Here is a 24,900-nt window from a genome sequence, read left to right as displayed (position 1 = left end):
CCGCCGACCGAGGGAACGTTCCTGTCGAGCCCACGGGAGACAAGATAGGACGACGGACTCGCATGCCAAAGTTCTCCAGTCTTTCGTGCCATTACTTAATGAAAGTGCTGTAGTCCGTTCTTCAACTTCCTGTGGGTTTTAATTAGATCATTAGCAGAACAGATTTAATTATAGCACGGGCAAGTGCACGACGCATTAGAGGTGCACCTGGCAAACTTGGTCCATCATCAAAATATTGGGCCCAGAGGAGCCTGGGCTTTCCAAAGGGTTGGCAGCGAGCTGGGCTGCAGTGGCCTTCTGGGAATGCGGAAACATAATGAAGTATTATATTCATACCGCGGTTGGAGCTAAACATCATCTTCCTGAGAGCAGTAAACCAGCAGGGATTCTGATCTTGAACCTGACTGGCCTACTTGACTTGAGCTCCAAGAACAGCATTATTGTGCTTTTACCTGATTTTTGGCCTTTTGACACTTGCTCTGTAGGTACAGTCGAGAGATGACGGGAAATAATGAGGAGGAAAGGGGCAAACAGGACTGACATAAGCCATATTCACACTTGCGTTGAGCACCGCAGTTCAACGTTACAAAAAATATTGGATTTCTTGTAAAACACTGCAGTAGGCAGGATTTTTTTTGACTATATTTGCAACGTTTTCTGTGTTCAGCACCCTTTCCTGCAACCATGCTATCCGCTAGGTCACTGCCCTGACCGGATGCTTGCTTTTTGTTTTTCAGAGCAGGGGTTTAAGCCAAAATGCCCATATTTGATGATCTCATATATGAAGACATATTTTTATGTATAAAGATACATTCATACCGCCTGAGAAAATAGTAACCAATATAACAAATCAACAATATTTGGCACTAAGCCACAAAACACATGATTAAAATTTATTTGTGCAATATTTATTTTATATCAATCTGACATTGTTTATTTTGAATATGTGTATATGACAGTGGTAGACAGTATATTTTACTTTGTTACTTTCAAGTATCTGTACTGGTGTATTTTTATTTTGGGAACTTCTACATTTACTTTATTCCATTCCAAGTCATATTATACATTTTACTCCCTGGCATTTTATATAAACACGTCGTCACTTATTATTTTAAACTGGAGAAACTGTCAAGCACTACGAGATGTGATAGCGGTGTCTGATTCATGAACGAGCTGATTCTTTTCAATGATTGTGTTAAATCGGTTCACAAATTGCACTGAATGATTCATTTGCGAATTGGATTGAGCAGATTGCAGCTTTTCTCGAGTCAGCAGCTCACTGATTCAAATGATCCGTTCAGAGCGAGTCTCCAGTGAGCAACTCATTGATTCGAACAATATGGTCTGAGTGAGTCTCTGGTGAACAAATCACTGATTCAATTGATCCAGTAAGAGCAAGTCTCCAGTGAACAACTCACTGATTCAAATGATCCGTTCAGAGTGAGACTCCAGTGAACAACTCATTGATTTGAGCAATCTGGTCTGAGTGAGTCTCTGGTGAACAAATCACTGATTCAAATGATCCAGTTAGAGCAAGTCTCCAGTGAACAATTCGACAAGTCTCCAGAGATCAACTCAATGATTCGACGAGTCTCCAGAGAATAACTCACTGATTTGACAAGTCTCCACAGAACAACTCATTGATTCGAACAATCTGTTCAGAGTGAGTCTCAGGTGAACAACTCACTGATTCAAACGATCCGGTCAGAGCAAGTCTGCGGTGAACAACTCACTTATTCAACGAGTCTCCAGTGAATAACTCACTGATTCAAATGATCCGTTCAGAGCGAGTCTCCAGTGAACAATTCGACGAGTCTCCAGAGATCAACTCACTGATTCGACGAGTCTCCAGAGAACAACTCATTGATTCGAACAATCCGTTCAGAGTGAGTCTCAGGTGAACAACTCACTGATTCGAATGATCCAGTCAGAGTGAGTCTCTGGGGAACAACTCATTGATTCAAACGATCCGGTCAGAGCAAGTCTGCGGTGAACAACTCACTGATTCAATGAGTCTCCAGTGAATAACTCACTGATTCAAACGATTCGTTCAGAGCGAGACTCCAGTAAACAACTTACTGATACGACCGATCTGTTCAGAGTGAGTCTCCCATGAACAATTCACCGATTTGACCAATCCGTTCAAAGCGAGTCTCTGGTGAACAACTCACCGATTCAAACAATCCAGTCAGACCGAGTCTCCAGTGAACAACTCACTGATTCGAATGATCCGGTAAGAGTGAATCTCCGGTGAACAACGCACTGATTTAAATTATTTGGTTAGAGTAAGTCTCCAGTGAACAACTCACTGATTCAAGTGGTCTTTTCAGGGCGAGTCTCCATGAACAACTAACTGATCCAACTGATCTGGTCAGAGCGAGTCTTCAGTAAAAAAAATCACTGATTCAAATGATCTGTTCAGAGAAAGTCTCTAGTGAACAACTCACTGATTCAAATAGTTTGTTCAGAGCAACTTACTGATTCAAATGATCCGGTCAGAGCGAGTCTCCAGTAAACAACTCACTGATTCAAATGATCCGGTCAGTGCGAGTCTCCAGTAAACAACTTACTGATTTAAATGATCCGGTCAGTGCGAGTCTCCAGTAAACAACTTATAAATTTAAATGATCCATTCAGAGCTAGTCTCCATGAACAACTCACTGATTCAAATGATTTGCCCAGAGAAAGTCTCTAGTAAACAACCCACTGATTCAAATAGTCTGTTCAGAGCGAACCTCCAGTAAAAAAAATAATAATAATAATTACTGATTCAACTGATCCGGTCAGAGCGAGTCTTCAGTAAAAAACTCACTGATTCAAATGATCTGTTCAGAGAAAGTCTCTAGTGAACAACTCACTGATTCAAATAGTTTGTTCAGAGCAACTTACTGATTCAAATGATCTGGTCAGTGCGAGTCTCCAGTAAACAACTTATAAATGTAAATGATGCGTTCAGAGCTAGTCTCCAGTGAACAACTCACTGATTCAAATAGTTTGTTCAGAGCGAGTCTTCAGTAAACAACTTACTGATTCAAATGATCCGGTCAAAACGAGTTTCCAGTGACCAACTCATTGATTCAAATGATCAATTCAGAGTGAGTCTCCAGTGAACAACTTGTTGATTGCTTTATATGAAATGAAGCTTTATATTTTAGGAATGTAGGAAGGGGCTTCCTTACAAAAAGAAAAAAAAAACTGACATTTGGCAATCTTTGGCATCAAAACGCTTGAAAACCCTTCTTTATAGAGCTGTGCTAGGCGTTTATATAGTATAACACCCCATATGAAATATCTAAAATTCACTATCATGCGTTTGTCAGGCAGATGTGCTGGCATATTAGTTTTGCGATGATATTTTTCATTAACTTCGCAGGCTGTCGTAGTCTATTTGCCAAACGAATACACAGGGTTTACAATGAAGATGCAAATGGAGGAGAGGAGTGTTTGACTTTCCGCCCTGGCACCAAACAAACGTGAATGGTGCATACTGAACACGGCAGACAGAGAGGAACAAACAAACTCCCGCAAACAGTGATATTTGCGTACGCAGAGCTGTCAGTTCCACTGTCATGTGGCGTGTTTGTGTGCATTTGCGTCTCTCTTTCTGTGGCTCCCTTTCGCGATTCTCTCCATCACTGTACGCGAGACCCCCTCCCGACTTCGTTCTCTCTTCTTCCATTATTTTTTCTTTGCATCATTTATTCCAAACCACTGTAAAATGCTAAACCATCTCCCTCCGCATCTCTCTTAATGTTGCTTTTATACCTTGTGCTTACCGACAGCTTATGTGGATGCTAGAAAAGCGGGCCTGTAAAAATAAAGTCGGCGCTGTCATTCCCCAGGATTGGTTTGCAGGAGGTAACAGCTCAGCGGCCAGCGTGGGGTCCCGCAACAGAGGTATTGATCCGTACAGTGTCAGCAGGGTTGGCGTGACCTCCCAGGGGAGAGCACAGGCTGTGCCCAGCGCATCTGAGCATCACAGCCCATTAGCCCAGCTGATATAGGGAGCACCGCTCTACCGGAAAACGGTACAGTACAAGGAGGATGATTCAGAACATGAGTTTTTAGTTCAGTGAGAAGATTGCATACCTATTCTACTCACATATAAACACTCATGGAAATGGTCAAATTAGAAAGATTTTGACCGTTTCCATACTGGTTTCCTTTTTATTGGCTGGCAAACAGAAAGTCCAGCCACCAAATTCACACTATTGGCTGAGCCCGTGTTGTTGTGTCAAGGTGCTCAAACAGATCAATGCCTGGATAACTTATTCAGGTAACAGATGGCTCATTTACACTTGGCCTAGCATATTAATAACCTTGGAAATTATCATTTAAAACATGTATCTTGATAATTATGTTTTATAAGTTTCACATTTTATTTTTTTTTTTCATTTTATTTTTTATTTTTATTTTAAAAATAGTAATTTGCAGTCTTTGTTTATGAACAATTATGTCAATTATTATAAAATTATGTTTATATAATAAATGAACAATATACATGGTTGTTTAATATTTTGTTAATATTTGGTTGTTATATTATTATAATTTACATCAATAAATTATTAATCTTATAAATTATTATTATATTATATAATTATATATTATTATTAAACTATTATTATGTATATATTATGTATATAATGTATGTTAATTATCAGAATGTAAATAATGTAAATATAATTATTATAATTTACTAATTATTAATACATTAGTAATCTATTAGTAATCTATCTAAATTTATATGATGTATTTTAATATTTTATAATTTAAATATTTTTATAAAATAATAGTAATTGACCATATTCATTTATGAACAATTTGATCAATTATTATAAATTAATAATGTTTTTATAATAAATTAACAATATAAATGGCTATTTAAAATTTATAAATATATAATTTATATTAAGAAATTAATTAACTTTTAAATAAGCATTTTAATGTGTATAACGTATTTTAATTTGTTTAATGTATATAATGTAAATATAATTATAAGAATTTACATTATTAATAAATTAATCATCTTGTAAATTATTATAATTATTTCATTATTTAATTTTTTTTTATTTAAATATACCATATTCATTTATGACCAATTATGTCAATTACAATAAAATGATTTATATAATGAATTAACAATATAAATGATTATTTAATAAAATGATTACAATTTACATTAATTCATAATCTTGTAAATTATTATAATAATTATATAATGTATTATTATGTCAATTATTATAATGTATATAACATACTGTAATCATTTTAATGTAAATAATGTAAACAGAATTTTTACAGTTCATATTATTAATAAATAATCTTGTGAAATATTATAACGTATATGATGTATTTTAATTATTTCATTATTTAAATAGTTTTATAAAAAATATTTATAATTATATAAATTATTACAAAATGTATTTATATAATAAATTAACAATATAATTATGTAATAAAATCATTACAATTTACATTAATTAAAAATTTTGTGAATTATTTTTATTATACTTTATATCATGTATTATGTAAATAATGTAAATATAATTAATACACTGTACATTATCATAAATTAATAATCTTGTACATTTTTAGAAGTTATATAACGTTTTAAGTGTTTTAGAACTAAAATAGTTTTATAAAAAATAATAGTAATTTACCATATTCATTTATAAACAGTTACGCAAATTTTTATCAAGTTATTAATTATGTAATAAATCAACAATATAATAAAACGATTATAATTTGCATTAATAAATAAATACTGCAAATTATTATCATGTATACAATGTGTTACAGATAATAAAGAAATGTATGTTTTAAATGAATGTATGAATGAATGATCTACATAATATTGTGGGAAAGAAATGGTCAAAAGTTGAAGATTGTAAGATTGATCTTTTTTGGAAATACAAATATTTTTAATTCAGCAAGTACAAATTCAACTTAGTAAGTATTTATATAAATGATTTTCTAAAAAAGTATCAAAAAAAAAGTTTACACAAAAATATTAAGAGGCTTACAATTATAATAACAAGAAATGTTTCTCGCGCAGCAAATCAGCATATTTATGAATTCTGATGCATCATGTGACACTAAAGACTGGAGTAACGATGCTGAAAATTCAGTTTTGTAATCACCGGAATAAAGCCAAAAGTTTTGAACGATAGCGTACTGCATATTAATTGTATCAGTACATCTCAAAGGGACAGGAATCTGCCTTTGAAAAAGAGAGGGAATCACAACGCTAGCATAAGGGCCAGTTTTAACATCATGTTTGTTTTCCAGTAAAACAAGTTCTCTTTTTTTTCTGAGGAAAAAACCCCTACACTTCTAGACTCCTGAGCAGACAAAACCTCAGACAAAAGCAACAAGATTCCTGGGAAGACAAAGCACCGTACACTATATAAAGCAAGTCAACAGTGTGGTTTTGACGTACAGCACAAAGCAGGCAGACGGCGTCACGGAGCGAGTGACTGACAGCCCAGCACAGGAGGCCAGACCCCAGCCTCACAAATACCACTCTCACTGCTTGACTGACAGTTTTAATCGCTATCACACCACTCCATCATTTAGACCCCAATCTATTTTAGTCAAAAAAGACACATCTGACAAATGGACACGGTTTCATGTTTTAGAAAGACGAGAAACGTTCAGTCAACTGTGACATGCATGCTGATAAGTTGAAGATGGTTCACTGGTATTGTTTCATGCTGTTAAGCAAGTCAAAAGTGAAACTGATTTGACAACTGAAATGGAAAATATTGGTGGACTTATTGGTTTATTTCCATTTTAATTGACCTCTTTTTATCAAAGTAAAATCAGACAGTAAAAACTAAAGTTGAAATACCTAGTATCAATGCAATACTATGAAAAATTAAAATTGTAATTTACTGATATATGATAGTACTGCCACAATCATAAAAGGGGAGAAAGGGATTCAAAACTGATGCAGACAAAATGTATATCTGCAACTAAATAAATATTACAAGTTATAGTATGAATTGTAAGAAATAAAATAAAATATATATAAAAAACTAAAAATAATTTAAAAAACACTTTTTTTAAAAAAAAATATGCAAATAAAGTAGCAAACCAAAATTAAATAAAATGATTAAATGGACTATCATGGAACAAAATGTGAAAATGTAAAAATCTGTAAATACGTAATTATAAAATACAAATAAATAAAACAAAATTAATTCTTAAAATAAAATAAAAATAACAAAGATTGACTATAATATACAATTAACAAAAATAATATAAAATGATTAAACTGACCATTTCAATGTATAATATCAAAACATAAAATAAATACATAAATATAAACAATAAATGTTACATTTATTATAAGAAATAAAAAAATAATTATTGACTATATTAAAATGTAAACTAAAATAAAAATAAATAAAATTACATAAAATAAAATAATAAAATAAAATTCATTATTAAAATGAAAAATATATAAATATTTAACACTAAAATAATAAATAATAAAAAATAAATATATAAATATATAAATATAAACAAATAATATTGACTATATTATAAAATAAAAATAAATAAAATGATTAAACTGACTATTTAAAAGTTATATATGTTAAAAAAAGTTATATAAGTTATATATATAAAACTTTTAAATAGTCAGTTTGATCATTTTATTTATTTTTATTTTATAGTATAGTCAATCTTATTTGCTTATATTTATATATTTATTATTTATTCTTTATATATATATATATATATATATATATATATATATAAATAATGTAAACTACATTATAATGACTACATTATAATGCAATGAATACAATAAATAAAATTATCAAAATAAAAAATAAGTAAATATAAAATGATACATACATGTACATACATATAATTAAATAAATTTAATTAAATGTATTATAATAAATTTAAAATAAAATGATTGACTATATTATAATGCAATATAATAATAAATAAAATTATATAAAATAAAATAAATTATTTAAATTATTTATTATAATTATTTAAATAAAACAAAAAATAAAATAGTTTGACTAATATAAATTTAACAAAATAAATAATATAAAATGATTAAACTGACTAATTCAAAATATAATATAATATATAAAATAAACACAAGTACAAAAATACAATTATATTTATTATAACAAATTAAACATAAAATGACTGACTATAAATAAAATAAAATAATTAAACTGGCTGAAAATGTTATCACCTTGCACAGCTGTTTCAAAATAAATATACACAAAGAAATTTCAAAAATAAAATAAAATAATCAATTAAATTAAATTAAATTAAATTAAATTAAATTAAATCATTTAATGGCTGTGAATGTTATCATGTTGCACAGCTGTTTCGCATCGAATATAAACAACGAAACTTTAAACATATGACACTGTGTTTAGGCTCCAATTCTAATAAATGTTTCAACCAGAGTGTTTCGATCTTGAGTGGATTCAAAAGCACGAATATGCTGTATATAATAGATATTCGTTTAGCAAGTCCTTCTGTTTAAATTCTAGAAAGCATTACAGTTTCCTTTTCCAGCTTTTTGCTTGTATGATCAATGGTGAAATCTGTGAGTCAGCTGCTGCCACCAGACCTTGCCTGTCACCCCAACATGCTCTCTTTCTCATGGGTGTCACGGGGACCCTGTCAGAAGCCTTGGCTATCAAAAAAAGAAACCTCCTCTTTTGACACATCTCTGACAAAGAAGCCAATTAGTTGGGCCTCTCATGGCGCAGACCTGTTCTCGTGTATGCCGGAGAGAGCTTTTATCCTGCTGTACAAGGACATCTCCCCATGGAGAGATGACGTTGATGCTGAGCGCTAGTGGCGCGAGGGTGTGAGTTTCACGGGGGCGAGTGCAGGTTGGTGTGATGGACCTTTTTGTGTGTCTTTAAACACCGATCTACACTGAAAAAAACCAAACAGAAAGTTATAAAAAGGATAACCTGCCTATCCACTCCTACACAGTTTTTTCCTGCACTGCACAGAAAACAGTAAAAACTGTCATTCTGGACTGTAAAACTGTAATACTACAATGTAATTTGTACCTGATAAAAACAGAATCGATCATGTGATACTAAAAAAAAATCAGTTTTGTCATGGTAAAAATGTCATTTATCCTTCAGAAATCATTCTAATATGTTGTTTTGGTGCTTAACAAATATTTCTTATTATCATTAAAGCAGAAAATAATATATTGTGGAAACTGTATTGATAATATTTTGTGGAACCTGGGATATGATGAGAAAAAAATAACAGCATTTAATTAAAATAGGAATTGTGTACATTAAAATCAAAAACATTTATTAAGTAAATCAATCTTGAGGTTATAAAACTCAATTTTGAGTCCATAATTAACAACAAAACAAAAAACTATTATTATTATTATAACCAAGCTTATGAATATTAAACTACAGTTGTTTGGCTGAGTAATTCAACAGTTAAAACAAAATAAAATAAACAAAAATTAACCAAATATAAACTATAAAATGATTAAAGTGACTATTTCAAAATATAATAGAAACAGTTATAATAATATAATAAATACAAAATATTTAATTAATTAAATGTATTATAATAATTAAATAACAATTATAATAAAAAATAATATGATTGATTATATATAAACTAAACTAAAATAAATCAAAGTAAAATAAAATAAAAAAGAGTTTGAGTTCATGATATATCTAAAGTTATTATGACCAAGTTCATGAATATTAAACTACAGAGGTTGGCTGAGTAACTCAAAAGTTTAAAAAAGAAATAACATAAAAAAAAAAAAAAAAAAAAATAAAATAAAATAAAATAAAATAAAATAAAATAAAATAAAATAAAATAAAATAAAATAAAATAAAATAAAATAAAAAGGAGTTTGAGTTCATAATATATCTAAAGTTATTATGACCAAGCTCATGAATATTAAACTACAGAGGTTGGCTGAATAACTCAAAAGTTTAAAAAAGAAATAAAATAAAAAAAATAAAATAAAAAAAAATAAAATAAAATAAAATAAAATAAAAAGGAGTTTGAGTTCATAATATATCTAAAGTTATTATGATCAAGCCCATGAATATTAAACTACAGAGGTTGGCTGAATAACTCAAAAGTTTAAAAAAGAAATAAAATAAAAAAATAAAAATAAAATAAAATAAAATAAAATAAAATAAAATAAAATAAAATAAAATAAAATAAAATAAAATAAAATAAAAAGGAGTTTGAGTTCATAATATATCTAAAGTTATTATGATCAAGCCCATGAATATTAAACTACAGAGGTTGGCTGAATAACTCAAAAGTTTAAAAAAGAAATAACATAAAATAAAAAAAATAAAAATAAATAAAATAAAATAAAATGAGTTTGAGTTCATAATATATCTAAAGTTATTATGACCAAGCTCATGAATATTAAACTACAGTAGTTTGACTGAATAACTCAACAGTTTAAAAAATAAAATAAAATAAAATAAAATAAAATAAAATAAAATAAAATAAAATAAAATAAAATAAAATAAAATATATCTGTGAAGGTAAACATCTGGAAAAGAAACAAAACAAAACAAAGAAATAAAGAAAATGGCAGCACTGTGGGTGGAAAGCTGCAGATTTATTTAATTTAATTTAATTTAATTTAATTTATTTATTTATTTATTTATTTATTTTATTTAATTTAATTTAATTTAATTTAATTTAATTTAATTTTATTTTATTTTATTTTATTTTATTTTATTTTATTTTATTTTATGTTATGTTATGTTATGTTATGTTATTTTATTTTATTTTATTTTATTTTATTTTACTTTATTTTTTTTAAACTGTTGAGTTATTCAGCCAAGCTACTTGGTATGTGGGGTAGGTGGGGTATTTTGAGCTGAAACTTCACAGAAACATTCTGGGGACACCCGAGACTTACATTACATCTTGTAAAAAGGGGCATAATAGGTTACCTTTGAAATAACTGTTTTTTGTTTGAATATATTTTAAAATGTAATGTTTTCCTGTGATGGTAAAGCTGAATTTTCAGCAACCGTTACTCCTGTCTTCAGTGTCGGGAATAATAAAATCAGAGTGATCACAACTTAAATTGTTTAAATTAATTTAGATCCCTTTACCTTTAATGGAACCACAAAAATGAATATCAGTTGGAACCAGAAATGTTAAAATACCAATTTTATTAATGTAACCAAAATCATCAAGAAGAACTTGAATTGAAACCTGAATAGGAACCAGAATCAGTCAGTTCCTTCCGATTCCTATCCGTACTGGTGGATGGTGAACTGGAAGATCTGTTGGATCTCACCATGACTTCCACACCACAGTCTGGTGTGTGTTGTGGATGCAGTGAGCTGTGGGTGGTGAAAGGCCTGCTGTGTGGTTGTACAACGCTGTGACATCATGTGCCATGTTCATTTTTCGTTGAAAGTGAAACAGAGAGTTTTTTATTTTTTAAATATAAAATCAAAGCTCCTCCGTCTCTTCCGTCCTAATTCTGTCATCAATTATGTAAATGCAGTTCAGACGCTATTTTAAAGAGCAAGACTTCTGCGTTTTCTACCATATCACTGTTTCTGACAGTGATGTCGTAACAGTTAAAAGCTTAAAAGCTAGTTTTCAGAGCTCTCAGTAGTTGTTCCCGAGTATTTTTTGCTCTGAACAGAGGAACATAGTCATATCTTTATTTAAGGTTGATCTGAGTTTGAAACCAAGGAGGTCTGTGATACCTGGAGTGAAGCTTTCTGTTAGCGTTCCCATTCCTCAATAGCAGTTTCTCTATGCAGTTCGAAATCTGCCTACTCAGAGCAGCTTTCTCGCTTTTTTTATTATTATTATTTTATTATTCCAAACATAATCTGTCACCTGTAAAACATCTATAATGTAATGAAAGTTTTAATTATGTATTTCCATAATAATGTGTTTAGTTAGAAAGATCGTTTTTATTTATTTAATTATTTATTTATTTAAAATTGCATTAAATATATTAAACATACATTTTTATATTATCTGTAACACATTGTATATATTAAAATAATTTGCAGTATTAAAGTAAATTATAATTTTAATTAAAATAATTAATATTTTTGATCTGTTACATAATTAATATCAATATACGTTTATGACAAAAAAAAAAAAAAAAAAAAAAAAAAAGTAGGCCTTTAAGGCGCTTTTTATTATTACATTCAGAAACAGATCTGATGCCGACACGAAATGTTTACAAACACTATAAACATAGGCTAGGCTAGTTCCCCTCACTCCACAAAAATCCTTTCAATTTAAGAGTGTTCAGAAAAGAGCAAGAATGAAAAATATTGGTAGCTAGGTTATATAAAGGACAAGCCAAAACGAATTCGTTTAGGCTAAAGCGAAACTGAAACTAACGTTGGGTCTCACACGACACAAATCCAAATGTTTCCGTATTCCAGATGTATATGAAAGCCAAATTATTAGTTATTATCTAAACCTCTACTTTCAATATCCACATAAAACAAATTGTTTGGCATACTATCACGGCAGTACGGGGATAACGATTAAGTGTGATTTTTCCAAATGTTTGGCTGGCTGTATTTTATTATGATAACGGAAAGGCGGCATTGTCAAGTTAGCAATGCTGTGTGTGCACGTGCAATCACTTGATTTTTTCCTTCAAACAGTGGAAACGACTCTTTCCAGCCATACAGATAATCGGAAGCCTAACGGTTTGCTTTTTTGTGTACATTCACAATAAAAACAATTTTTTGTAGGCTACTGAAACGGGTCATCGAATGCCCATTTTCCACAAGTTGATATGATTCTTTAGGGTCTTAATGAAAAGTCTCTAATATACTTTGATTAAAAATTCTCAATGGTTTTGTAAAACAACACCCTTTTTACCTTGCCAAAATCAGCTCTGCAAAAATCATCTCATTCTAAAGGGTTGTTCCTTTAAATGCAAATAAGCTCTGCTCACCCCACCCCTCTCTTCTCTCTGTGGAAAGACGGTCTTGTTTACATTAGCCGCATTTAACTGCGTTTAGCCGCTGAACTTCCTAACTACCACGTTATAAGGAAAGGCGATCGCAAAGATTCATAAAAAACGCTTATACTCACTTCTGCTGTAAGTGAAGCTCGATCATGAATGATTTGTGCGAACATAGACGGATATATGTAGATCGGGAGGCGCATTCCCTTCACAAACAAGGGAATGAGATTTTTATGAGACTTACATCCCTGCTCTGGCATCAAAACATGGAAAGTTACTGGACTGTTACAGCTGATCTGAGGTAAGAGCTCATGTCAATCAACTATTGTGGGAGTGGCCTCTGTGGGTGTGACGGCACACTGACAGGCATCTGAGAACGGCTCGATTTGAAAAAGGGGATATTATTTTTATAGATTAAAAACCACTGCATGGATTTTTATCATTATTGGGTAGATTTGTACATACACTGCCAACACACATTAATGTTCAAACAACATGAAAAAGTGAACTTAACATCTGATGACACCTTTAAGAAAAATAGGATGCTGCTCTCAGCCGTCTTCCTTTGGTGCAGCACAAAAATGAATTAGGCTAAAACGCTGCATACTAGCTACTTGTTGTACAGTTTTTTTCTTTTGTTTTGTTAATCAAGTAAAATTATATATCGTATAGGCCTATTCATTTATTATATATTATATTTGTCTCTGTTAGCAGAAGCGCTGCAGGTGCGTGATATGATGTGAATCCTCATGTTCTGTTGTTTGCTGCTTCTTGCGTTTAAAAATTAATCCGTGGAAAACAAATTTTCGTATTTCCGGGTAATTTTGTTTTAACGGCTCACACGTATCCTTTTAAGGTAATTAAATTGCAATGCAAAATTATGTTGTCGGTTAACGGTTAATAATTGGTTAAGGAGCGTCGGCTATCGGTTCGTAAAACATAACCGAAATGAACATCCCTACTTTTAAATGAATTAAGAAATTGTACCATATATCATTCCTTCAGACGAAGTCTTAAAACCTGGCTTTTAAGAAACCAGACATGTGATCATTTTTAACTTATTGTTCTTACTATTAACATTGCTATTAATTAATATCATTTTTATATTAATTAATGTCCTTTGTTTGCTGTCTAGCGGCTAAATGTATGTTTTTGGTATGTTTTTTTTTTTTTTTTTGTATGGTGAAAATGTTGATTGTTGTTATAGTGTTAGTACTGTTGTTATGAATATATCCTGTTTATTGTTTTTTAGCTAATATTTTAAAGGGTTTTGAACCATCTTGCCAAAGGACTGCACTGCAGTTGAAAGTTAGCCAACTGGCTAACACTGGCGCATTTACAGAAATGTTGATTAATGTGTGTTGCCCAGAGCAGGGCTGCATCTCAAATATTATGCCAAAAAAAGGTCTGTGTGGTTTTGATTATCATATTTATCCCACTGAAGTCACACGTTTTGAAGCCATTCTAATATAAGGCTTTCGGAGTGCACACATCCGAAGCAAACATACAAAAAGTGTCTGTTACGTGTTACTGTCATGTGAGTACTAAACTAAGTTCTCTTTCATGTCTTATTGCACTTAAACTGTCAAATACACACAGGTTAACATGTTATGTTAACAACACACAGGAGTTACAAAAACAGCCGGTTATGTCTGCGAATGTAACAGCTGGAAAAGGGTGGAAACCTGCAGATTAAGAGGCGGTAATATTATAAGGAGGGGGTGTTATGAAATTGAAGCGGCTAGTTTTTTCGCAAGCTTGCAGAGAAAGGCAAAACAAATGTACTGGGTTGTTCTTTTTCACGTTTTCTATGTTGATAGATGCACCAGAGATCCAATTATAGCACTTAAACACATTCAGATTTTCATATGTCCTCTTTAAATCAAACAAATGCAGCCTTGTTGAGCATCTTTCAGAAAAACATTTGACCCCAAACTTTTAATGTGCAGTTTATATACATTTATAAAGTAGTGTCCTTAGTAGTCTACCAAATTAAGTGATTTTTACAGAACAAAAAGTTCCAAAAAGCAAGCACTAAAATTGTAAATATAAAATAGCTGATTTTTAGTATTTATTTTTAAAGCCAGTCAAATTATAAGGGAGCTTGCCATTTTGGAAGCCCCTTGCTATCTTTGTATTTCAGAAAGAACTACTGAAACATCCTGCAAAGTCTGGTTCTCCTTTGACAACAGCGACCTGTGGCCTCTGTTCCTGAAGACAGAGTGTGAAAGAAAGTACATAAAGCAGTGAGGGATGACAGCCAGTGACACAGAGAAAGAGAAAGAGAATGACAGATGCACAGACAGGGGAAGATACAAGATTTGGGGACAGTCGGTACCCCACATATTTAAGAATATAACTTTACGACCTCTATAGACAACCGACTTCATCTGTGTCATTCTGCTGCTCGGAGTTTTATGGGAGCTGTCTTTCAGAAGTTTGTAAAGTGGCATTGCAATGCATCATGGGGCATGATGAGTGACGGTCTCATTGCCTGGATTCATGGGCTGGTAATGGGAAGTAATGTGCAATGAACGGGAAAACCGGTAGGCCGCAACTTGGCTTAACTGCCTGAATCCCGCTTTTGCTCTTCTGCTTTTTCTGCATATTTTGGTTAGACTTATAAACCTTAAAAAATTTCAAATCTGTTATATGACTATCAATGCAGCAAACAAAACAAAACAAAACAAAATGCCCTTCTATTCCCAAACTATTTTATATAGCCAAAAATAAATAAATTAAAAATATATTGAAAATAAAATAAAATAAAATAATAAAATACAATAAAAAAAATCCAAGGTTTCTATACTGAGGTTTTTCTGCAGGAAAAATCCAAAACTATTTTATACAGCCAAAAAATAATAAAAATATAATACAATAATAATATAATAAAATAAAATAAATCCAGGGTTTTTATGAGATTTTTCTGCAGGCAAAGTTTCAATGTTTCAGAAAAATCCAAAACTATTTTATACAGCCAAAAAAATAATTAAAATAAAATAAAATAAAATAAAATAAAATAAAATAAAATAAAATAAAATAAAATAAATCCAGGGTTTTTATCCTGAGATTTTTCTGCAGGCAAAGTTTCAATGTTTCAGAAAAATCCAAAACTATTTTATACAGCCAAAAAATAAAATTTAAAAAAAAAAAAAACAAAATAAAATAAAATAAAATAAAATAAAATACAATTTTAAAAATGGTGTGGGTTTCAAAATCACAATCCATGATGCATGGCAATATACCGAAGCATCACATTTACAGCCTTTCATGATGTAGTTGGCACCATGGTAATTTGTAAACCAATCACATCAGACATGAGCATTAGCCAACCAAATTCCTTAAGCTTTACATTTCACCTGACAAATGAATAATGCAAAAATGCTAATAATGTCTCGCGGAAATGCGATTAGTCATTCCGATCTGATGCCAACATTTCATAAAACTCATCGAAATCACCAACAGGCATCATCATTAATATCCAATTCATATTTCAATGAGCGAAGAGGACGGCGTCAACACATTTAATGTGTTCTCTCAAAGCACTCAACTTTCATCAAGCCAAATAAAGCTCTCATTGGGGCTCAGGGGCCTTCGGAGCCCGCGGAGACAATGGAGCGTCTCTCCTTTACTGATGAGCATCCTATCGCATTTCAGAGAGGGAGACATGGCTGACTGACTAACCACAAAGTCAAAGGCTCATTTTGGAGTTCTTTCACAGAGAAGGAAAAGATGTAAGCTGTTTTAGCGCTCCTCCCGTTGCGAGGGGAATAAAACAGCAGCCACATCAACGGTGGCATGAATAATAAATAATGTCATCTCAGAAACAAAGAGAGAGATGGATGGTCTGAGAGAGAATGATGGAGGAAGATGAAAAAACAGAGTTTGCATGCCAAGGCCAGAAAAAAAAGAAAAAGAACAAGAGAAAAAAAGGGGACGTCTGTGAGTGACGGGTTTTAGAGGAGGACAAAGTTAGAAAGACTGAGAAAGGGCAAAAGAGAGACTGACAAAGAGAAAATTCAAGAGAAATTGGCATGAAGCAGAAAAAAAGAGACCATCAGCAGAACTATCCTCAAGTCAGTGTTATAACATTTAATACAAACGCAAAAACAACCAGAATCAAAGCAAAACAAACCAAAATCAAAAAGCACAAACATAACAAAAACATTAGTTGGTTTGTCTGTAAAATAAAATAAAATAAAATTAAATTAAATTAAATTAAATTAAATTAAATATCCAAAGTTGCTTTGGCAGCCAGGGTATGAAAACAAGTAAGTAAACAAGTAAGACAGAACAAACAAACAGAAAAAATAAAACAAAAAAGCAAACCAAAACAAACCAAAAGAAAAGCAAAAACAAAAAGCACAAACAAAACAAAAACACTAGTTGGTTTGTCTGGGGGAAAAAAATAATAAAATAAAATAAATAAATTTAATAAATTTAAATAAATAAAATAAAATAAAATAAAATAAAATAAAATAAAATAAAATAAAATAAAATAAAATAAAATAAAATAAAATAAAATAAAATAAAATAAAAATTTAATTTAATAAATTTAAATAAATAAAATAAAATAAAATAAAATAAAATAAAAACAGTAGTTGGTTTGTCTGGAAATAAAATAAAATTAAATTAGATTAAATTAAATTAAAATAATTTAAAGTAAATTAAAATAAATAAATTAATTAATTAAAATAAAATAACATAAAATAAAACCAAAAACAGTAGTTGGTTTGTCTGGAAAATTAAATTAAATTAAATTAAATTAAATTAAATTAAATTAAATTAAATTAAATTAAATTAAATTAAATTAAATTAAATTAAATTAAATTAAATTAAATAACATAAAATCAAATCAAATCAAATCAAATCAAATGTCCTTTTCTTTTACCCAAACCTGCTGAAAACAAATTTTGTTTGGTGGCTGGGGCAAATATAGACCTCTTAATAGCGAAACTCTTACTGCAAGGGTCGCAAAGCTTGGTGAATCTCTGCCAAAATGGATTATTAAAGTCAGTATAAATTAGCCTATTTACATGAGAAAATTGCCATGAGGGAGCAAAAAAAAGAAAGGCCACCAGCAGAACTATCTTTAAGTCCGTGTTATAATGTTAAATGCAAAACAAAAAAGCTAAAACCAAAAATAAATCAAAAGCAAAGCTAAGACAAAAACAAACAGGAAATATAAAACAAAGATCAAACCAAACCAAAACAAAACAAAAGGAAAGCAAAAACAACCCAAATCAAAGCAAAACAAACCAAAAAAAAATAGCACAAACAAAACAAAACAAAATCACCAGCTGGCTTGTCTGTAAAATAAAATAAAATAACTTCTAAAAGGTGTTTTTTTCTGAGTAAAATGGACTAGGAAAAAAATATATATATATTGCAGCCTGTAACCTGTCCATGTAAAGGAAAAGTGACATTTTTTCAGGATGCAGTGAGCGGTCTGGGAGTTTTTAATGAGAGTTACTGGTCTTCCTCTGCCACTGCCCATGGGAATAACCTTTACAAGTTACCTATGAAAACCATTGCTGGATATATTGTGTCGTCTCTCCATTGTCCATTGAAAAAAAGATGCTCCTGTAGAAATCCAGAAGGCAACCTTTCATTTCGACACACATGGCTAGTAGACACATGAAAGCGAACGCCCCACTTCAAAAAGCAGGTCGACCAAAGCAATAGGCCCCAGTATTGATTTCTTTGTCTTTTATCCAAAGCTGCTGAAAACAAATTTCCTTTGGCGGTCGGGGTATGAGAACAAGGAATAAACACAAGGCAATAGGCCCAGTGACACCCAAACTCTTACAGCAAGGGTCACAAAGCTTGGTGAATCTCCAAAACAAGAGGCAGCCAAAACATATTGTTAAAGTTAGTATAAATTCAAAATTTACCCTGTTTACGTGAATAATTCAAGTTCTTGGACTTATTGTGCATGATTAACCAAACTAATAAAAGTTTTCTAATCTTTCATCTAAAAATGTAATAACTTGCTTCTCAACTTTTCGGCTAATGCCGCATTATTTTTCTTATACCATAAGCATTTTTTGTTAAAAAATGTTGTGTATAAAACTTAGAAAGGTTCAGTTTTTTTCAGGATGTTTAAAACAAAACAAAACAACTTTTTATTGATCCAGTACTGTAACTGTAACTTGAGTTTCTGTGAGTACAGTGATGTATGAATCATCCACGTCAAATGTTTGGGCCATAAAACAGAAATGGGAATCGGATCCGAACACTGCTGCTTTGTTCCCGGGACCTGACCCTGTGTGCGTTGTGAATGACACGTCTGGAAATCTCATGGATTTTTTTGCTCATAAAAGTCAGTGCTCTGTGCAGACCACACATGGGATAGAGAATAAAACAAAAGGCCCAAAAAAAAGGCATTACTGTTGTATGTGCCTGTATGACTTTCTCTCTCACTCTCTCTCTCTCTCTCACAAACACACACACACACAGTGTTAAAGCTCTCAAGAGAAAGACAGGCCTACATCTGTTCTCTCTGTCACTGTTGCTCAATCACTAATACTTAAACCCAGACTTTCAACCCTAAACTAAAAAAAAAACAATCATATAAATTTAAATCATTCATTTATATTATATTAAGCTCATTTTTTAGTATTTAGCTCACAATAGCATACAACATATACTATAATAATATCTTTACTCATAATATTTTGTCTTAATTAAGATTGGTTGTAGCTACTAATAAAACAATAAAAGGCTCTTTAACTTATAAAGATAGTTACTCTACATACTTAGGAAACAAAATGATCAGAAAAAATGAAATACATGACATGATGTGTGGAGAAAAAAAAAAAAAAAAACTTATTATCAATTGATTTACAAATGGAAAAGTTGTAGTTACAAAAGTTTTAGGTATTATTTATAGGTATTATTTAAATGTGCATATTTAGGATGCACAACATGCTAACTATATAGAACAGTGTTATATATTTTTCTGACTTGTGTACTTACATTATCCCAAAATGTTTTGCAGAATGTTTAAATCCAGAGAAATAAGCAGTTTTAACTGTCGTAACGGACCGTGTCATTGCATCGCATATACCCTTGATCTTCTGGTTTTATTTTGTAGAAAACCCCAAAGACACTTTAATATCTTACGCATTGTATTAGACAGGTGATGGACACACAGAGTAGTATTATAACAGAACTTTCAACACACTCAAATGTATCTAGTATGATAAAATAGTGCTGCTTTTTCCTACATATTCTTGACTGGAAGAAGCGGAAGCAGTCAACTGTGGCATAATAAAAGCTCCAGTGCTTTCGAGCCGTGTTTCGCACTTGTCTGTCATTAGCAATCGCTCCGGCATCCTTCTTTCGCTTCTACAACTTTCAGCCCCACCCTGCTTCATACTACAGTGACTTTATTAGCTCATCCATGGACATGATTTCTGCCCGAGTCCCGACAGATTGCATCGTCTTTGGGGATGAAGACTACAACTCCCATGATTCCACACTCAATCACTTCACCGTCAAACTACGCCTTTGTTTCTTTCTTTGTTTTGAATATGTGCCCTCTAATGGTGAAAACATACATATTGCGCCTTTAATCCAGCTACATTAAAAATTGGTGTTTTTAAACCCCCTCCGTTTTCCAAGCATTTTCCAAAAGTTTCTCATTCACACTGAAATGTCAGAAAATGTTACATTAGATTTATTGCACATGCATAAAGCTTAAAAAAAAACTCACTGAAACAATACAGACAGAAGAGACATGATACGTTTTAATGCAATTCTTCTAGCAGGATCATTTTATTTAGTAAAATATCCCAACATTCAATGACACATCCAGGTCACACTCACTCACTAATATAAGATTTAAAACACTGCTCATGTTTTGCAGCAATCGCAAGTCAATTTTGTGTCATCTTTAAAGGACTGTGATGTGAAGAGTGTACAAAGTAACACATCTGTAGCAATAGTGTGAAAGTGTGAAAATTTATCCACTTCGGAGAGGGTTTTCAAAAAGATCAGTTTTCCTTGACAAAAACGCTGTCTCGGAAAAAGATGCGTGTTCAAACAAAAACATATTAGTGATGATAAGGCCTTAGAAAGACAAATTAGTTCCAAAAAATTTTAAAGGGCACCTATTATGTCCCTTTTTATAAGATGTAAATTTGTCTTGAGTGCCCCCAAAATGTGTCTGTGAAGTTTCAGCTCAAAATACCCCACAGATCATTTGGAATGAGGAAAATGTAATTTTTGGGGCGTGTCTAAAGAAGAGCTGTTTTGGTGTGCAACACTTTAGATGCAAATGAACTGCCACTTCCCGTCTCATCTTCAGAAGAGTATGTAGCGTATACATCTCTGCTTTGCATACCTACAGCAATAAAAAGTCGGTAGAAGCAACATGACTAAGAGCGAGAGAACTGGTGTTCGGCCGTACATACGGGAAGCCAAATACACAGAAAGTGTGACGAAACATCACAATGTTACAGAGCTTGCGCCACCAATTCTACAGAGCAGGGAGGACATGTTTACTAATGCCACAGAATGGATAGTGTGGTGCGAACTAATATCACCAGTGTGACGCTGATCATTAGGGGTTCAAGCTCGTAGCGCTGAAACCCTATTGTAATTGTTAGAATGGTCACGTATCAGTGATCTCCATGTAAAACTGATCATGCAGACCAAACTGTAAATTGTAGACTTGAAACTTGGAGGGATGGTAGTACTCACATTGCAGACAACATGACCCAGACTCGCCCCAAACGGTCTCAAAACTCTAAACCGTCAGTCGCAGACTCAAAGTGTCTTTGAAAATTTCGATGTTGAAATTTTCGGGTATTTAGCATTTTTCTAAAAACCTACTTTTGCAAACTAGTCCTAGGCTTTTCGCCCCAATCAGAATTAAACCAGTGCAGAAAGATTCTCTGGAGAGTGAATATCAATAATTATTAAATAAAAGTTGAAATTTTGACTCACCGTCGCAAAGGGATGCCAAAACGTTTGAAAGGGGCAGGGATACTTTTAGTAAAATGCCTATACCTCCTGAATGGAATGTGATATTTCCACCAAACTCAGAATATGTAAGATGTCAATCTGAGGTCACTGGGAGATAATAAAAATAATAAATAAAAAAATCTCAAAATCGCAGAGCTTGGCCACTTGATGGTGCTATAAAAGGGAAAAAAACAAAAATGGCTATAACTTTGCAACCAATGAAAATCGCTGTGCAGTCTTGGTAACACTAATACAGTTAAAACGTTAGCTAGCACTATAACGACATGACATTCACAAAGCAGTCTGGAGTGAAATTATATGCTCAGACATAAACATATTTAGGCAGATTTTGAGGCACATTACCTTCAAAAATAAAAGTAATCCACTGCGTCCTCAGTGGCTCAGATGTTGGGAGAAAATGGATACTATTACTTTCAGTTTTACATCTAAACACAGAATACCATAATTGCTTATGAGACATTGCTGATAGTATAGCTGCTCGAGTGGCAAGAAAATGGAGGACAGCGTACAACTAACTTGCTGAGGGCGGAAACTATGGCAATGCAGGACTGTCAGTCAGTGGATGTGGGCGGGGCCTAAACAATGTGATATCACACTGCTTTGAGAATAAAAACTGCATGCCTAATGAGACTGATTTGGATAAGGATTGGGTGGATTTTTATCATTGTAGGGGGGTTGTGTTAACACACAGACGTGCCAACACACATTTACATCCAAACACCATGTAAAAATGAATTTGCATTGGTGCCCTCCAAAGTTTAATTTCCAAAACAAGTCAATGTGGTGGAAAAGTCACTGTGGTGGTTATGTTTCAGAAAAAATACAAAAATGTTCCCAAGCACACACATAGTTTAAGCTAAGAGATTGTTAGTGTCCAGACTGTACCTGAATCTTGGCATGAAAAAAGGATCCTGCACACCCTACCAAAGTGCTTACAGTGGACACATGTAGTGACAAATACATGACACAAAGAGTTCCTGAACATTTTGTACAGAAGACATTCACCAGAAACGCTCACCAACACAAAATAGCACACGCGTCGGTTTATGACAGAGAGAAAATAAGAAGTGCATTTGCAGGCCGTGATGGACAGCACAAATTGGGACGGGCTGTGTGGAGGTGACAGTCTGCGATTCCATGTCCTTTCCACCACTCACCGCCAGGAAATTGGGAAATAACAGTCCTGTCACACTCGTCCCATTCAGCCTTCATTAAGTAAATCATCTCTCTCTCTGTGCCCGCATTCTCCACCACCGTCTCCCCCACAACTCAGGCAGCTCTACCTCAAACAATCTTTGTTTATTCAGAGCACACAACAGACCCCCCTTTGCCGATGAGGAAGTGAGTGAGCCAGTCTAACACAGAGAATTTCAAGAGGCGCACGTTGACGCTTTATGGCGTGGACTGTTAAGCCAATTATTGAATGGAGTCATTTCGGTCAAGCAATTTTAAACCATCAGACGACTATAGACAAAGACGATATGTTAACAAGCGCTCTGCAAAGCTGCTCTTTAGAGATTAAAACCAATGTACACGTCTGCCGGGCTACTCGAAAAAGCTCACTTTTGAGAAATGGCCACGGGTGGTGCTCAGTAACACATGGAGGAGAACTTTATCATCATAAATTATGCACGGAGGGCCAAAGCATTGCTCGAATAAGAGCAGCCATGATACTGTGCAAAGTATCCAAAGATGGAAAACGCATTGTCCCCGTTTGCAAAACATGGCCTACTTAAGAAGATCTATGAGCTGGTGTAGATGAACAAGTGAACTCAACATCATGATCCATCTCTAACGGTACAAGTCTTGAGGAACAAACAATTGACTTTCAAATGAGGTGTTTAATCAGAGGGTTCGAGAACATGGTAGCACACAGGACTCACATGTAGCGCAGGTGGGGGTTCTTGGCGAAGGCTCGCGACTGAATCGTACGTAAGTTGCAGTTCACAATGTTCCTGAAATAGAAAGGACAAATAAACATGTATTAGTAGGTAGTCCCAAGTGGGAACCCAACAATTTTGACCTCATTTTTTCCCTTGCTCAACATTTTATACTTATTTTTTTTTTTTTTAAGTTTTACACTTTCAAATCCTTAAACAGACACAACATGATGAAAAATTGATTGCAGGTAAGAATACACCGCTGTTCAAAAGTTTGGGATCAGTAAGATTTTTAATGCTTTTTAAAGAAGTCTTTTCCACTAATCAAGGCTGTATTTATTTGATTAAAAATACAGAAAAAAACTACAATATTGTTAAATATTATTGCAATTTAAAATAGTGGTTTGCTATTTTAATATACTTTAAAATAGAATTCATTCCTGCGATGCTAAACTGATTTTTCAGTGTCACATGATCCTTCAGAAATCATTCTAATATGCTGATTTATTATCAATATGGGAAACAGTTGTGCTGCTTACTATTTTTTTATTGGAAACTGTGATCTTTTTTTCAGGATTCTTTGATGAATAAATCATTTAAAAGAACTACATTTATTTAAAATAGAAAACTTAACAATATACACTATCGTTCAAAGTTTGGGATCAGTAAATTCTTAGTTTGAAAGAAATTAATACTTTTATTCAGCAGGGATGTGCTTCCTTGATAGATTAAAAAAAAAGTGAGAGTAAGGATTTCTCTTTTTAATAAATGCTGTTCTTTTTATACTTTTTATACTTCAAAGAATCCTGAAAAACAGTATCACAGGTTCCAGAAAAATAGTAAGAAGCACAACTGTTTCCAACATTGATAAATCAGCATATTAGAATTATTTCTGATCATGTGACACTGAAGACTGGAGTAATGGCTGATAAAAAAAAAATCAGCTTAGCATCACAGAAATAAATTCTATTTTAAAGTATATTAACATAGAAAACTGTTATTTTAAATTGCAATAATATTTCATAATTTTTTACATATTTTTGAACAAATTAATAGAACTTT

At 32.3% G+C, this 24,900-nt stretch overlaps 1 protein-coding gene across 1 annotated transcript in view; it reads right to left on the bottom strand.

Moving 5' to 3' along the window:
• The window catches only part of ntrk3a (neurotrophic tyrosine kinase, receptor, type 3a), a 285,676-nt gene that overhangs the window by 198,933 nt on the left and 61,843 nt on the right, over positions 1-24,900 (bottom strand). The window contains exon 3 of the mRNA XM_051099016.1: positions 23,842-23,913. Coding sequence (XP_050954973.1) covers positions 23,842-23,913 — 72 coding nt within the window. The remainder of the gene's footprint in view (positions 1-23,841; positions 23,914-24,900) is intronic.

This window comes from Labeo rohita, chromosome 25 (genome assembly GCF_022985175.1).
Source record: "Labeo rohita strain BAU-BD-2019 chromosome 25, IGBB_LRoh.1.0, whole genome shotgun sequence".
In the NCBI taxonomy this organism is placed as follows: Eukaryota; Metazoa; Chordata; class Actinopteri; order Cypriniformes; family Cyprinidae; genus Labeo; species Labeo rohita.
Note: the sequence above shows the minus strand (reverse complement) of the source record. Positions and strands in the feature narration are given on the sequence as shown.